General features: G+C 47.0%; 1 protein-coding gene and 1 long non-coding RNA gene across 3 annotated transcripts; one reads left to right on the forward strand and one right to left on the reverse strand.

Annotated features, from left to right (window-relative positions):
• Window positions 1-123: 123 nt before the first annotated feature.
• Cnot8 (CCR4-NOT transcription complex subunit 8) lies at window positions 124-11,838 on the reverse strand. 2 transcript variants are annotated; one of them, XM_021660434.2, is made up of 7 exons: window positions 11,691-11,838; window positions 7,675-7,879; window positions 5,578-5,771; window positions 3,535-3,696; window positions 3,293-3,437; window positions 2,533-2,643; window positions 124-1,269 (listed from the first exon to the last, which is right to left on the reverse strand). In XM_021660434.2, exons 2-7 carry the CDS (start codon window positions 7,789-7,791, stop codon window positions 1,120-1,122), a joined length of 879 nt encoding a protein of 292 aa, XP_021516109.1. In that variant the 5' UTR covers window positions 7,792-7,879; window positions 11,691-11,838; the 3' UTR covers window positions 124-1,119. The 2 variants fall into 2 exon arrangements, with proteins under 2 accessions (XP_021516109.1, XP_021516110.1); XM_021660435.2 differs by having other exon boundaries at window positions 11,236-11,814.
• Window positions 11,839-11,959: 121 nt separating this feature from the next.
• Window positions 11,960-14,456, forward strand: LOC132646292 (uncharacterized). The gene is made up of 3 exons (XR_009584432.1): window positions 11,960-12,723; window positions 12,804-12,901; window positions 13,089-14,456. It is a non-coding gene; the product is annotated as an uncharacterized LOC132646292 (long non-coding RNA).
• The last annotated feature ends 877 nt before the right edge of the window (window positions 14,457-15,333 follow it).

Here is a 15,333-nt window from a genome sequence, read left to right on the forward strand (position 1 = left end):
CTGGCCCTGGCGATGGTGTGTGCTCCCTCAATGAGACCTTCCATTCCATGGCTCAGATTGGTCCTGAGATGAGCCCATCCTGTCACAGACATTAGTTCCCAGTGACCAAAGACACACACCTCATGCCAATGGTTAAAAAGCAATCTTTATTTTACAAAATTAAAAACATAAATAATATTTACAAGCATCTTAAATACCAGCTTTCATACTTGACATTTTGTAATCATTTCAAATTCAATTTCCCACAAGCTTTTAAAATGTAAGACCACTCGAGTGAGCTGCTGCCGTTTGTCTTCCTGGAGTCATTTAAAAAACTGTGCTTCACAAATGCCTAACCTTAAAGTCACTGGGTTCTGAGCACAGCTGTGGGATGGCTGACAAGGTCTGAGGTGAATGCCCACGCTGCCCTGCTCACACGACTCCTGTGGCTTTCTAAGACTCCAGTTCCAGAGCTCAGCTCTGCCATCTTGACATAGCAGGCTTACTGGATAAAAAGCAGGGGACAGGGGCTAAGAGAACACAGCTGATCGAGACCACCCTGCCAAGAACAAGATGGACTGGGAGCATGATCCACTCGAGGGCAGCTCAACATCTGAAAACTAAGGTGACAAGGTGAGGCTAGTTGCCAGCTTAATCTCACCAAAGGAGACAGATTCAGAAATGTCTCCAGATTTCAGCAAGAGCCATTGTCTACTGTGACGTCAGGACTACTGTTCTGCAGAAGCAGAGACAAGGCCAGGAAGCCTGCTGATGCAGACCTGCTTCCCAAGAACACAAACCTTGTTCCCTGGCAACCTCAACTCGTGAGCATCTTCATCAGGGCAGCAAAGCCAAAGAAGAAAAATGACAACACATAAGAGTCATACACATTTTACTGGTTTGTTTCAGACATCCTGGAGATTTAAAAAGGTGTCCATGGAGCCATGGATGCTGGTGGCAGGAGGCAGCAGAGGGATGTGGGCATGAGGACAAGGAAGACTTGTTTACAAATTCAGAGTAAACCCCCTCCTTCTGGACCTAAAATAAAGGCCTCTTTAAACAAAACCCAAAGTCTCTGCTTGGAGCAGACGCAGGTCGACGGCTGGGGCGAGTGGCACAGGCGGCATGGTGCACACACTGTCACTGCTGCATGTTGTTGATCATGGCCAAGATGCTCATCTTCTCCTGGGCAGAGTCTACATCCTCATTCTGCTTCTGGGCCACTCCCGTGCCCAGGCCATAGAGGCGCCCACAATACTTGGCATCATCAATACTGTCCTCAAAGAATAGCTGCAGAACAGGACAGAACCAGCTGAGAATGGGGTCAGGAGTCATGTCCCCTCCCATCTTCTTATGCCCCAACACTCAGCACACTGGACACTAACTAAGCAAAGACACCAAACACCTACCCCACAAGCTTTTCCTGTTCCTTTCCCTACATGTGGGCCTTGCTTCCTAATGGACTTGGCATTCCTTTGACTTGACACTGCTGGAAACCCTGGGCTGTTGCTGTAGAGTGACTATGCTGCCAAAGGATATCCTGGGTTCAAAGACAACCACAAGCCTTTAATCCCAATACTCAAGAGGCAGAGGAGGAGAGCAGGCAGATCTTCACATGAGTTTAAAGCCAGCCAGGGCTACACAGTGAGACCATGTCTTAAAAATGAAATATACTGTTCTTCCCACTTTCTCCACTCTAAAATGAGATCCATGTCATGTCTACATGTTAATCCAATTAGTTCCTCAATATGTCAACATCATCTTCCAGATGGTGGGGAACACACCTTTGCTCCCAGCACACGGGAGGCAGATGCAGGTGAATCTCTTGAGTTTGAGGAGGCCAGCCTGGTCTACAAAGAGAGTTCCAGGACAGCCAACACTACACAGAGAAACCCTGTGTTGAAAACCAAACCAAACAAAGAAATAAAAATTTAAAAATATACGTCAACAAAATTGTTTCTTTGGTTTTTTTTGTTTTGCTTTGTTTTGTTTTTTTAAAGACAGGGTTTTTCTGTGTAGCTTTGGCTATCCTGGACTTGCTTCGTAGACCAGATTGGCCTCAACTCACAGCAACCCATCTGGCTCTGCCTCCCAGAGTGCTAGGATTAAAGGCATGTGCCAACATGCCCAGCTTTCATTATAAGTTTTCAAAACATATTCTTCCTCTTCAAATATATTTTAAAATCTTTGGTTTGGTTTTGCGAGACAGGGTTTCTCTGTTTAGCCTTGGCTATCATGGAAGTCACTCTATAGACCAGGCTGGCCTCAAACTAACAGAAATCCACCTGCCTCTGCCACCCTGAGTGCTGGGATTACAGGCGTGTGCCACCACATGGCTATTTTAAAATTTAAAGGGCAGGTAAATAAACTAAAAAAGAAAATCATCCTTCACTAGAGAAACAATATTCAGTAATTAACAGAATTCAGCCTAAGTGGGTAGACTAACAAAGAGACTGCTTCTTCAGAAAGCAGAGAGAAATACAGGGGAGGACTGGGTGGCACCCTGAAACCCAAAGGCCTCATTGTCAAGAGGCCCTTGCACTGGAGCATCACCTCTTTCATCCTGAAGAAAGCCATCCCTGTCAGCAGAGAGTCTGAGCCTGCTTGATGCTGCCTTCCAATCCTCTGCAAATCCAACTGATCAGCCACCTCCTGAAGGCCTCCCTAGGGACAGAAAACAGGGATGTCACATGCCAACACTATTCTCCTGGGCTCAGCTAAGTCTACTAAGTGAGTTTACTCAGCAGTGGGACAGGCCATTCACCTAACAGGCTTCAGCGGCCATCTCTCAGACCTTTACTCTTACTCTTTCCAGACAATACACTGTTGCGTGCCCTGTGTGCATGCAGAGATGAGAAGCCAACTTGCGCACACGCCAGGTCTCTCCTACCACACGGGTTACAGAAAGTCAGGTCCATCAGGTTTGGCAGTAGGCTCCTTCACGGGCTGAGCCATCTCACAGGCCCAATGTGAACTTTTGAAGAGTTAGGAACCCCTCCAAGAATGTGGGACAGTGCAGGACTGTCATACCACACACTGCCTCATGTTACCAACTACTTTGTGGGGTTCTCGGGCCTAAGAGAAAGGCAGCCAGCCTCAGGATGCAAAAAATAGGGCTTTTTTGATTTCCAAGTCACCAACAAAGACAGCTACAGAGCAAGCCCTGTACCACTCAGCTCGATTAACACTCTAGAAGTCTGGCAGCTGGCAGGCTTCAAAGAAAGCATGCTGAATACAACATTAAAGCAAAACTAGTCTGCATTGAGGGTTTCCTTCTTTTATTGCTAGAATTAAGGAGAATACTGTCTGTTACCTTAAGATTTTTACAGCTCTTCATCAGGTATTTCACATCATAAATGGATGGGAAGAAAAGATTCAGGATGTGAAAAAACTCATGCTCTTCTTCTGGCAGCCGAGAATCTGTAAGCAACTTTACCATGTAGCCAAAATCATAACCACTAAGGGAAGAAGGAAGCGGGTGTCAGAAAGCAGCAGCAGGCCAGCCTTGAACCTAAGCTGTGAGGAGGGGACAGGCCATAGTTCCCAGGAACTGACCTGTGAAATGAGAGCCACTTGACATTGTCACACAGAACCACTCCAGACGTCATGAGTAGCTCCGCGAAGTGCAGTGTGTCAATCCCTTCCTCCTCGTGCTTCTGGAACTGCAGCCCCGAGTTTGCAAGGAGGTCTATGGAATCCTGGGAGTACATATCCTCTCTGAAAAACAAGGAGTCACCGTGAGCCAGTGTTAGTACACAGAAGCAGAAGGAAAAATATTACCCTTAGCTTAGAATCTGGAAACACAGCTGCCCTGAAACACTCCACAAACCATCAGATCTGTATCTCCTACTTACAGAAAAATCTACATTCTCTCTTTTTTAAAAGTAAGTGAATGAGTTAAAGTTGTGATGGACAATTTGAATGCTGAAAATCGAGCCCAGGTTTTTTGGAAGAGAACCCAATGCCTTAACCACTGGGCTGCCCTTCCAGCCTGTTTTGTGTGTGTGTGTGTGTTTTTAATCTTTTTTAAAAATTATTTATGTAAATAGGTGTTTGGCTACATGGATGTCTGTACACCAGAAGGGGGCACTCAGATCCCACTATAGACAATTAGCAGCCATACCAGTGCTGGGAACTGAACTCTTGGACCTTTGGAAGAGCAGCGGTGCTCTTAACCACTGAGCTATCCAGACCTTTGTTTTTATTTTTGTAAACAGTTTCTCTGTGTAACAGTCTTAGCTGTCCTGAAACTCTCTTTGCAGACCAGGTTGGCCTCGAACTCCCAGGGAACAGCCTGCCTCTGCCTCCTGAGTACTGGGATTAAAGGCATGCACCACCATGCCCAGCACTTTTAAATTTTTAGTCATTTACATTTACTTCTTTGTACCATTTAAACTTGAATTAAACAAAACAAACTTGAAACAGAACTAAAACTCAAGTTTATTTCTAAACCAAAAGGAGCAGCTGGAGGAGGCTCAGCACTAAGAGCTCTCGCTGTCCTTGCGGGTGACCCAGGATGGGCGCACAGGCACTGTTACATAAGTCTCAGGGAGCTTCTGGACACCAGGCACACACACAAATGCAAGCAAAACATGCGTATACATATGCAAATGCAAGCAAAACATGCAAAGCAAAACATGCATATACATAAAATACAATTTTAAAATCTTAATAAAAGTATCTACTCGGATCTTTTGCCAGTCTCTTGTTTTGTTTTAGGTGGGGAATTTGATACTAGGTCCATCTATATAGCTCTGGCTGTCCTAGAACTTATTATGTAGACCAGGCTAGCCTCAAACCCACTGAGATCTACCTACCTCTGCCTCCTGAGTGCTGGGATTACAGCTGTGTACCAGGACACCCTATTTTTTGCCAATTTTTAACTGGGTTGTCTCCCTTTCTTCTGTGATACTGGAGATTAAACCTTGAATGTATTGATTGAGTGTTATTCCACTGAGCTACTTAGCAGCCTGGATTGTTGTTTAGACTAAATTGCAAGAGTTCTTTAAGGAAAACAAAACTTACCACGTATAGTAGTACATACCTGCAGTCCCAAAACTTTGGAGGTAGAGACAGGCAGATCTCTGTGAGGCCAGCCTGGTCTACATAGCAAGTTCCAGGCAAGCCAGGGCTGCATAGAGATCCTGTCTTAAAAAAAAAAAGGAAGGAAGGGAGGGAGGAAGGGAGGGAGGGAAGGAGGGAAGGAGGGAAGGAGGGAAGGAGGGAAGAGAAAGAGAGAAAGAAAGAAAGAAAGAAAGAAAGAAAGAAAGAAAGAAAGAGAGAGAGAGAAAGAGAGAGAAAAAGAAAAAAAAGAAAAACTCCCCTTCCTGACTGTTCTATCCAACACTTACCCTTGTTCAAAGAAATGAAAATATAATTAGCTGGGCATGGTGGCACACACCTTTAATCACAACACTTTAGAGGCAGAGGCTAGTGGACCTCTAAGTTTAAGGACAGCTAGAGCTACATTATAGCACCCACGTCTTTCCCATCACCCCTGTCCCCAGAAAAAGAACCATGATTAGTAAAACCTATGGCAATTGGTCCACTCAAATGTAGCCACCTAAGAATAACACTGAGGGTCACTAAGACACTTACGTCAGGTTGAACTTGAAGTTGAACTGCCACGTGTTGATTCCAGAAGGGTACTCCCCCTTCTCATTTGTGAATGTAAGGCCCAGCTGGATGATTTTTAGAAGGTCAACATTGCACCGCAAAAGCTGATACTGGTAATCTATGGAGCTTCGAAATTCACCAATTGGTCGTACCACAACACCTGGAAACTCTGTGTCCTAGGAAAAAAAGCCTCCCACCATTAAGTCTCCCCAAACAGTGGGTACTGGACTAGCAACTCCTGAGCAAAACTGTTCTTCACTTTACAGAAGCCCCAAGATAAGCTCCCAAGGTCTGGAAAACAACAGGACACACACAGGTGCCTGGGTAACTAGAGGGAGATGTGAAGTCAGGTAGGAACTTTTTTTTCTTTTAACTCATTTTTATTTCATGTACATTTGTGTTCTGCCTGCATGTATGTCTGTGTGAGCATGTCAGATCCCCTGAAAGTGAAGTTACAGACAGTTGTGAGCTGCCATGTGGGTGCTGGGAATTGAAGCCAGGTCCTTTGGAAGAGCAGCCAGTACTTACAACTACTCCAGTCCCTAGGAAAGAACTTTTTGTTGTTGTTGTTTTGTTTTAATCATGCAAATTTTATTGTGGCCCCATACAGACTTGTCAGGCATTCTTCTCCAAGAGCCTCCTGAAATGGGAGGGCTGGGTTGTGGGGCTCCTGGACGGCTCCCACAACCCATTATTACATTTAGACTCAGGTCCACCTGAGTCTACACTCCTGCACCCGAGCACAGCTGGTAGATATCCTCCCTTGGATACAGGGGATGCCAAGGTGAGCTCCTCATTTCTTGGATACAGACTTAGGAAGGAACTTCTGATATGAGTTAAATACAAATACAGTCAAGTTAGATGTGGTGACCCCCAGGATCTTTGCTCCTTCACATTAGCTCCCTGGTATTCTTGACACTTGAGATAGCAGCATGGCTGATGGCCTGCTATTCAGAACCCTCATCTTGGTCCACTAAGAACAAATACAGCTTTCTTTTCCTTGAGTGACTATTTCACTGCCATGTGTATATAAGATTTTTTTTTCACCCCTGTGAAGCCCAGAATGGCCTGAACTCACAGGTCTTGAACTCCTGATCTCCACTCCATAGGATCTTAGCCTTCTGGGAGAGCTTGTGAGGCTAGTGCCTCCTGCAGAGCTGTGAAAGCAGGGTTTAAAGAGAGACAGTGGTGAGCAGCAAGCCTACAGTGGAACAGAGCACCTGCTTGCTCAGGGGCTGGTCCAAGGCAAGCCTCACCTTACCTGATGTCAGGCAGGAAAGGGAGCCACATACTATCAGACCTTCCCACTTTACCCAGAGGTGCCAGATCTGGAAATTGGCATCTCCTGCCTTTTGAGTGCTAGCATCAAAATGTTTGAATGTTTTGAAAACAGACGTCAGGCATGTTGGTACATGCCTATAATCTTAGCACTTAAGAGATGGTGACAGGAGGACCACAAAGTCAAGCAATCCTCTTGATTCATAGCAAGTTCAAGATGAGCCTGTGTTGCATGAAACCATGTCTCCAAATTTAATTAAAAAAAAAAAATACTGCATGCTCAAATTCACATTTGTGAAAAGACACCTATGGGGCTGAGGCGAGTCAGATGCTAGAGCACTTGTCCAGCACAATACACACTGGGCTCAATGGTGCACCCTATAACCTCAGCACTAAGAAGACAGAAAAGAGAGCATCAGCAGAAGGTCTGCCTGAGCTACACTTGCCAGGGCTTTCATATCCATATCCTACTTAAATAAACAAAAATAAAAGGACAGAAGACTAGCCTGGCATGGTGGCTTACACCTTTAATCCCAGCACACAGGTAGGCAGAAGCAAGGGGATCTATGTGAGTTCAAGGCCAGCCTGGTCTACAAAGGAGTCCAGGGGCAGCTAGAGAAACCCTGTCTCAAAAAGAAAAAAAAAAAAAAAAAAAGACTTTCAAACAGAGAAAGAGGAACATTACAAGAGCTTGTATCAGAGGCTATGCCCTCCTCAGAGACACTGGCTACCTCAGCTCACAAAAGCAATGCAGGTTTCCAGTCTAACCTTCCCTGGCTGTGATGGGGAGGGCCTACTCACCATGGCAATGTAGCTGTAGCTGAGGACAATCTCTCGGATCTTCCGCATCTCTTCCTCAAGATTGCTGGCCCACACCTCACAGATGACCTGACTGTTTTCCACAAGTGCCGCAGGCATCCTGAAGGCACCTGAGGAGCCACTGTGAGTTGACTACGAAAGAACAAGCCTCCTCCTGTTTGATTTGATGGTCCACACTGGGTCCAACCTAGATTTGAAGACATTTTGAAATCACATTAAGTTTACACTGCGATATGTCAACAAAACACATGAAAATTGTATTTTAACCAGATACAGTGACTCAGACGTGATTTTAACAGTCAGAAGGCCAAGCAAAAGGATGAAGAGTTTAAGACACCAGCCTGGACTACATAATGACCATTCAAGGTCAACCACAGCTACACAGCAAGACCCTGTCTCAAAACAAAAACACAAAGCAGAGTTTTACCATAACTTCATTAACGCAGTCAGTGCATTCAGCAGCCACTACCTATGGAGTGTTTACACTTGCCTTTGTCAATTTTGTTCTCTCTCAATACAAAGAAAAACCCTACCTGCTGACCTACCTGAACCCCTAACAATGACATTAAAAATCGGAAGTTAGGCTGGTCAGTTGGTGCACACCTTTAATCCCAGCACTCAACAGGCAGGAGGATCTCTGAGACCAGCCTGGTTCACAGAGCAAGTTTCAGGACAGCCAGGGCTTCAGAGAGAAATCCTGTCTCAAAATCAAAAAAAAAAAAAAAAAAAAAAAAAGGGAGGTGGCTAGGGTATTGTATCTGTAGTTTTTAGGTTTATTTTTGCAGTACACAAAAGCCAGAAGAAGGCATCTGATTCCCTCAAGCTCTACTTAAAGATGGTTGTGAACTAACACATGGGTGCTGGGAACAAAACCTGGATTTTCTCCAAGAGCAGAAAATACTGTTGACTGCTGAGCCATCTCTGCAGCCCTGTGATGTCTACTTTTAAACACATAATAAAGAAGGTAAGCAGTAACTCCACAATAAGAACGATGGTAGTGGGACTGGAGAAACGGCTCAGTGGTAAAGAGCACTGGTTGCTCTGAGGGGATTCAGGCTCAGTTCCTAGTCCCCAAATGGTGGATTACATCTATCCAGAATTCCAGTTCCAGGTCTGACACCCTCTCCTGGCCTCCTTACAAGCACTAGACAGACGCACAGAACAGACATTCTGCAGGCAGAACATTCATATTCATGAAGTAAAATAACTGAAGGAAGACAAACAGAAGCTGGACAATAAAAATAAGTCAAGCAGGAACAGAACAGCTAGCTGATGGTGTGTATCATAGGAGGACATGGTCAGCTGGGTCAAAGTCAACACCACCCAAGCTTAGAATAACACTGCCACTACAGCAAACCAACACAAAAGGCGCCATTATTAGAAGAACAGAAAGGCTTCTGGTAGAGCTCATGCTTAACAACATCAGGCTTGATCCTGGACACCATGCACGCAAACGCAAACGCACACGCACACGCACACGCACACACATGCAGGCAGGTAGGCGCCACAAGGAGTTCTGGTATTAACTTAGGACAGCAAACACAAGTTAGAGGCCACTGGAACAATACAGGGAAACCCTGGAGGGAGGGGTGCATAACGGAATACGGGTTTCCTTCCTTATAAGGCAAACCCACTGTATAGATCCTCAACACAACATGTAACAGCGGGCTCCAGGGTACGTGGGCAGAGTTTCAATAACAGTTAACATGAGGGTTTCCAAAGACCAAAGCACAGGCAACCCTTCCTTATTTTTCCATTTTTAGAACTGACAGAAACGAGAGTGGTGGCTCATGCCTCAGGAGGCCAGCCTGTGCTAAGACTTAGGAAGTTCCGGACCAGCCTTGGCTCTGGACCCTGTCATTCACGGACAAATGGACAAAGGATCCTTCCTTGACATACAAGGGGGAATCACATAATGTACATTTAACTGAGCAAGTGAATTTGCTGGGCAGGCTGGCCACAGGGGAGAAACAAAACAGCAATCCAACACAGGCCAAGAGCCTCCACTTTCTACCCAGGAATCCAGGCTCCAAGAAGCAGCACAGACTTCTCTTTTTCAGCTTCTCTCCCACATCTCACAAAGCAGAATGAGTCTGTGTTCACAAGTGCAGTAATTAATATAACATAGCCCCTTAAAGTAACCTCACTAAAGTTACAATCAGAAGAACAATAATGATTTTCACAACTCAAAGAAAACCAGACATACTCAGTTAGATATACTCAGAAATAAGAGAGGGATCCCACAGTCAGGAGACTGAGAAAGGATTACCAGAAATTTGAGGCCAGCCAGGACTACAGTCGGAGACCCTACTCTTATTTTATTGTTCTGTTTTGTCTTTTGAGACAGGCCTTTCTATTTACTCTGGTTGTGCCAGAACTATGTGAACCAAGCTGGCCTTGAACTCAGAGATCTGCCTGCCTCAGCCTCCAAGCACTGGGATTAAAGACATGCGCTCCCACAACTAGCTGAGGCCCTGTTTTTAAAAGAAAAGAAAACAAACAAACAGACCCGAGAGCCAGCTTGGTGGTAAAGGCACTTACTGTCAAGCCTAACAACTTAAGTCTGAGCTCCAGACTCACTTGCTGGAAGAAAAGAACCTAGCCCCCAAGAACAACGCGTCACATGTATACACACAATAACAACAACAATAATAATAGCAGCTTCAGGAAGAATGAGGTCTGGAGTGGTGGCTTAGCAGTTAAGAGCACTTGCTGAGGCCAATTGGCAGTGGCCCACACCTTGAATGCTAGCACTCTGGAGGGAGAGGCAGGCAGATCTCTGCAAATTCGAGGCCAACCTGGTCTACAGAGCAAGTTCCAGGACAGCCAAGGTTGCAGAGAAACCCTGTCTATAAATAAATAAATAGATAGATAGATAGATAGATAGATAGATAAGAGCGCTTGCTGCTCTTCCAGAAGAGCAGAGTTCAGTTTCCAGCACTCATGTGGGTTGGCTCACAAATGCCTGTAACTCCAGCTCCAGAGAATGTTGACACCTCTTCTCTGGCCTCCTTTGGACACATGTGACATTAATTATAAATTAATTACTACATTAATAAAATTAACATCTAAAAAAATTATTCTTCACAATTCTTTAGGAAGGTTCAGAGGTAGAAGCCACATTTTTCTTTAAAGGATTACTTTTATGAGTGTGTGAAGGGGGTTATTATGTGCATGTGAGTGCGGGGCTAGCAGAGGCCAGAAGCTGGAATTAGGTACTAGGTACCAACCCTGCCCTCCGCATGAGAATGCGCCTTTAACAGCTGAGTGATCTCTCCAACCCCTTAAAGGAAATTTTTGATTCCATGCAATGTTTGCCTCACAGCCTCACAGGCTCGCTTTAAAACTTGATACCCAGACCCAGCTACATTTGAAACTTTGAAAAGGGAAAGGTGTTCACAGACACACACAGCCCTGTATAGGCTGCCGAGCAATCTGTTCAGACCGCTCTTGATTATCCCAACTTCGGAGAACAGGCCCCCGTGCACCCAGGTGAGCTCTGAAGAGCACGTAGTTCGAAAGCCAGAAACACGCTCTCCTTACCAGCCGTGTAGACAGTTCAGCTGAGTGTCTCCTGCTGGTCTGGTTTTGTTTTCGCCAGAGCGTCTGAGAAACAATAAGCTTCACTTCCCTGTTCCTGAACACTAAACAAAGGCTTTGCCGTGCAAGACGGGCGCAAGAGGAAGCAGCGGCCCGTTAGAAGAAATGGCAACAGGTCCCCTCCAGAGCATTTCAGGCCACAGGCCTGAACTCAGACGGCGCCCCATCCAGCTTGCTGGCTACCCCGGGGGGGGGCCCTGCCACGCAAAGCTGCAGCACCCCAAGATCCAAGCCGGGCGGCTTCCTGCCTCCCCCACCAGTCCTTAAGGCCTCCAGGCCGGGCTCCGGGGACCGCGAGAGCCACGGCCTCTGTGCCTCAGTGTTCCCGTGCGTAGGATGGGTCGCCACGGAGGCACTTCCGCCTCATGCTCCTACCCTGCGCGATGCAGCCCGCTTACCCTGGCTGGCGGCCCCGCTGAGCGCGGGCTGGCGGCCGAGTCCGGGCGGCAGCGGCCCTTGACCCGGAGCTCTCCTCCCTCTTGCTCCGGATCCGCTCCTGGAACCCAGAGAGCCAGTGAGACGCGAGCCCCGGCGCCCAGAGTGGCCTACGACGTGCACCAAGCCAGAGGGCCGAGCCGCTCTACCCTTCGGCGCTCCCGACTCGCCTACTCTCTCGCGTCACTCCAGGCGGGCGCGGGCCCGTCCGTCCCGGCTCCGCCCCCAGCGCGCGCTCAGGTGATTACGTTCCGCCTCCCTGCGCAGGCGCAGAGCTAGGAAACGGAGGCGGTCGGAGGGCGCGTGCGCAAGACGAGGCGCTATTTGCGGCCTCGGGTGGCAATGGATGTCTCGGACCCGGTCCGCCCCTAGTCCTTTACGACCCCGGGTGGACTCGGGAGTAGCGCCTCCGGGAAAGAGGAAGTCTAGAGCTAGCCCCGCGGGCGTGGCCCTTCTGACCGAGTCCCCACCCTTCCTCACCTTAGGGCGCATTACCACTATTGGTTGAAGGAGATGGTGCAACGCACAAGGGGTGGCCGCCACCCGGACCCTCTCATTCACAGAGCATCGACCCACGGAACCCCTTCTGGGTGACCACTGGCTGGGGATGGGGAAGCATGGCCAAACCAAGGCTTGAATGAGGTCAGCTCACGTGAATGAGCGCAACCTCCCAGGACCTGGCCGGAGCGTTGCCATGGTAACCAGATGGCCTTGGGCAGCGCTGCTCCCGGGCCTGAGCAATACTGAGGTCTAGTCGTCAGAGAGCGGGGCCGCCAGGAGTCCGGGAGACAATCAGAACACACCACCCAGTGTCCCTCTGGGAACAGGGCTCTGCTGGCAGCGAGGCCATGCTTGGGATGCACTGTCACCTCGTGCTCTTCCACGAGACCTCAAGACTAAGGCCTCGCAGGAGCTCCTTCCCCCTCCCGAGGAGGAAATGAGGAGCCCAGTAAGGCGCCAGCCCATCCCTGGTGCATCCTCTCCTGGGGGCTGTAGGTAAGCGGGTGTCCCCCCTCCTGACATCCCATCTCCGGGTCACTGTGCCCTTTTCATTGTAAACTTTTATTCCTTAACAGATTCCAAACCACCCGGGCGTGGTGGGACACACCTTTAATCCCAGCACGCAGGGAGGCAGAGGCAGGCTGATCTACAAAGGGAGTCCAGGACAGCCAAGGTACACAGTAAAACCTGTCTGGAAAAACCGAAAACAAAACAAAACAAAATTTCAAAATAGGACTTCCTGGCTAAACAAAAGCTGGCCTTTCAAACTATTCTCCAGAGAAATGAAAAGTCCCACAGCCAGCCTCTGGGGTAGAAATTTCAAGGGCAGTTTCTGAACCCGAGCCTTTGCTTCTCTCCAGATCTGTAAATAGACACGAGGGACTGTGTCCGAAGATTGTGGTGGGTATGAAACCCTAGAGAGAACAGCGGCCACCACGGAGAAAGAGGGCCATGCAGTTAGTAATTGTATCTGCCGTGGATTCTCCCTGCAACGATGTTGACATTTGGTCTAGGCTCTCTGCCTTCCCTCAAGTTGGTTCAGTGCGGTCTGTGCTGTTTACCTACTTGTAACTGGATACAGCAGAACGTGGACCTTTCATGTGCTAGTCATGTGAGGAGCAGCCTTTGAAATTCTTGGAATTTTGTTTTCTTGGCCACCAATGGGCTCTGAAGGAATTGAACAGGAAACACCTGGTTCCCCCCCACACACCCTTCACCTAGAGCTTTTTTACAGAACACCAGTTCTATTTCAGGAGGCAATACAGTGGAGTGTCAACACTTAATTGAACGTTAGCTTTCTCTGCCTGTGAGTTCAAGGCCAGCCTGGTCTACAGAGTGAGTTCCAGGATAGTCAAGACTATTAAAAAGGGGCTGGAGAGATGGCTCAGAGGTTAAGAGCACTGGCTGTTCTTCAAAAGGTCCTGAGTTCAATTCCCAGCAACCACATGGTGGCTCACAACCATCTATAATGAGATCTAGTGCAGGCAGAACACTATGTATGTAATAAGTAAAATAAATCTTGAAAAAAAAAAAGACTATTAAAAAATTAAAAGGGAAAAAAAAAGAATCCCTATCTCAGAAACCAAATAAATAAACAATAGCTTTCAAACTGCAACGAGAGAAAGTAAAGTTTGAACAAATTTCTTCAACTGGAAAAGCATAGTTTTGAAAATACAGAAAAACAATGGTTAGAGCATGGATCTTTTTAAGAGTAGGATAATAAAGCAAGCAGGGGTGGTAGCACATGCCTGTAGTCCCAGCACTCAGGAAGTGAGAGGCAGGGGGATCTCTGTGAGTTCTAAGCCAGCCTGATCTATAAAGCAAGTCCAGGACAGCCAAGACTACACAGAGAAACCCTGTCTCAAAAAAAAAAAAAAAAAAAAAAAAAAAAAGGAAAATTAAAAGCAGTTTAGAATCCTGGCACCTTGCCTTTACTTCACATCCGTCTCTTCTGGCTTAGACTTGTGTCAGGTCTCTGTGTGACACGGACATAAAATTGAAGGCACGTCCGCCCTAAGCAGAGACCAAGCAGACCATAGCTCGCCAAACCTGCCTCATTATGCAGACCTGGTCCTCTGTTTAAACCTGAAGCTCATGTCAGTGCTCTCAGAGGTGGGAGACATTTTTACCTCCTGCATCCCCAAAATGGCTGCTTTTAAGCCCCCTTTTGCCTCTAGATACACGTATGTTTCATTCTAAGTATTTGAACATTTTAATTGCAGCCTGAAAGCGGGGGGGGGGGGGGGGGGGAGGTGTAATGACTTCATGTTTTTGTGTAGTGATGGTGGGGGCTTGAACCCAGGGCCTCACCAGCAAACACTTTGTCCCTGGGTCCTGGCCACCATCTCTTGTTCACTCCTGGTAACCTGTATTAAATCTGTTCTGTTTGTATTAGATTTTCCTTTTCCCTCAGAATTTATTAATGTAACATTTCAAATCTACTAATACTAATCAGGGACTTGTAAACTTAAAAAAAAAAATGGGCTAGATGTAGTGATGCAAACCTGTAATCTCAGCACTCAAGAGGCAGAGGCAAAAGAATTGCCACATGTTCAAGGTCAGCCTGGGCTACATAGTAAGACTCTATCTCAAAAGAACCAAATCAATTCCAAAAGTGTTCCAAACAATGCGTCACCTGATTTCATAGAAAGGAATACATGGGGCTGGACAGATGGCTCAGAGGTCAAGAGCACTGTCTGTTCTTCCAAAGGTCCTGAGTTCAATTCCCAGCAACCACATGGTGGCTCACAACCATCTACAATGAGATCGGATGCCCTCTTATGGTATGTAGGCACTCACACAGGCAGAATATTTAATAAATAAAAATTAAAAAAAAAAAAGGAATACGTGCCTTGATTAAGGTGTTGGCACATGCCTGTGATCGCAGCACTCAGGGAGGCAGAGGCGAGCAGATTGATATGAGTTCCAGGTGAGCCTGGCCTAAGTGAGTCCAGGACAGCCAACTCTACACAGAGAAAACCCTGTCTACTCAAAACAAACAAAGACTCCTGACCCAAGAAGGACTCATCCAGGAGGCTCCGTCTGTGGAACCGTTGCTATGATCATGGAATAACGTTGACACTATTGGATGGGACAGATAACTGA

The sequence above is a fragment of the Meriones unguiculatus genome, chromosome 11, assembly GCF_030254825.1.
Source record: "Meriones unguiculatus strain TT.TT164.6M chromosome 11, Bangor_MerUng_6.1, whole genome shotgun sequence".
NCBI classification, from domain to species: domain Eukaryota; kingdom Metazoa; phylum Chordata; class Mammalia; order Rodentia; family Muridae; genus Meriones; species Meriones unguiculatus.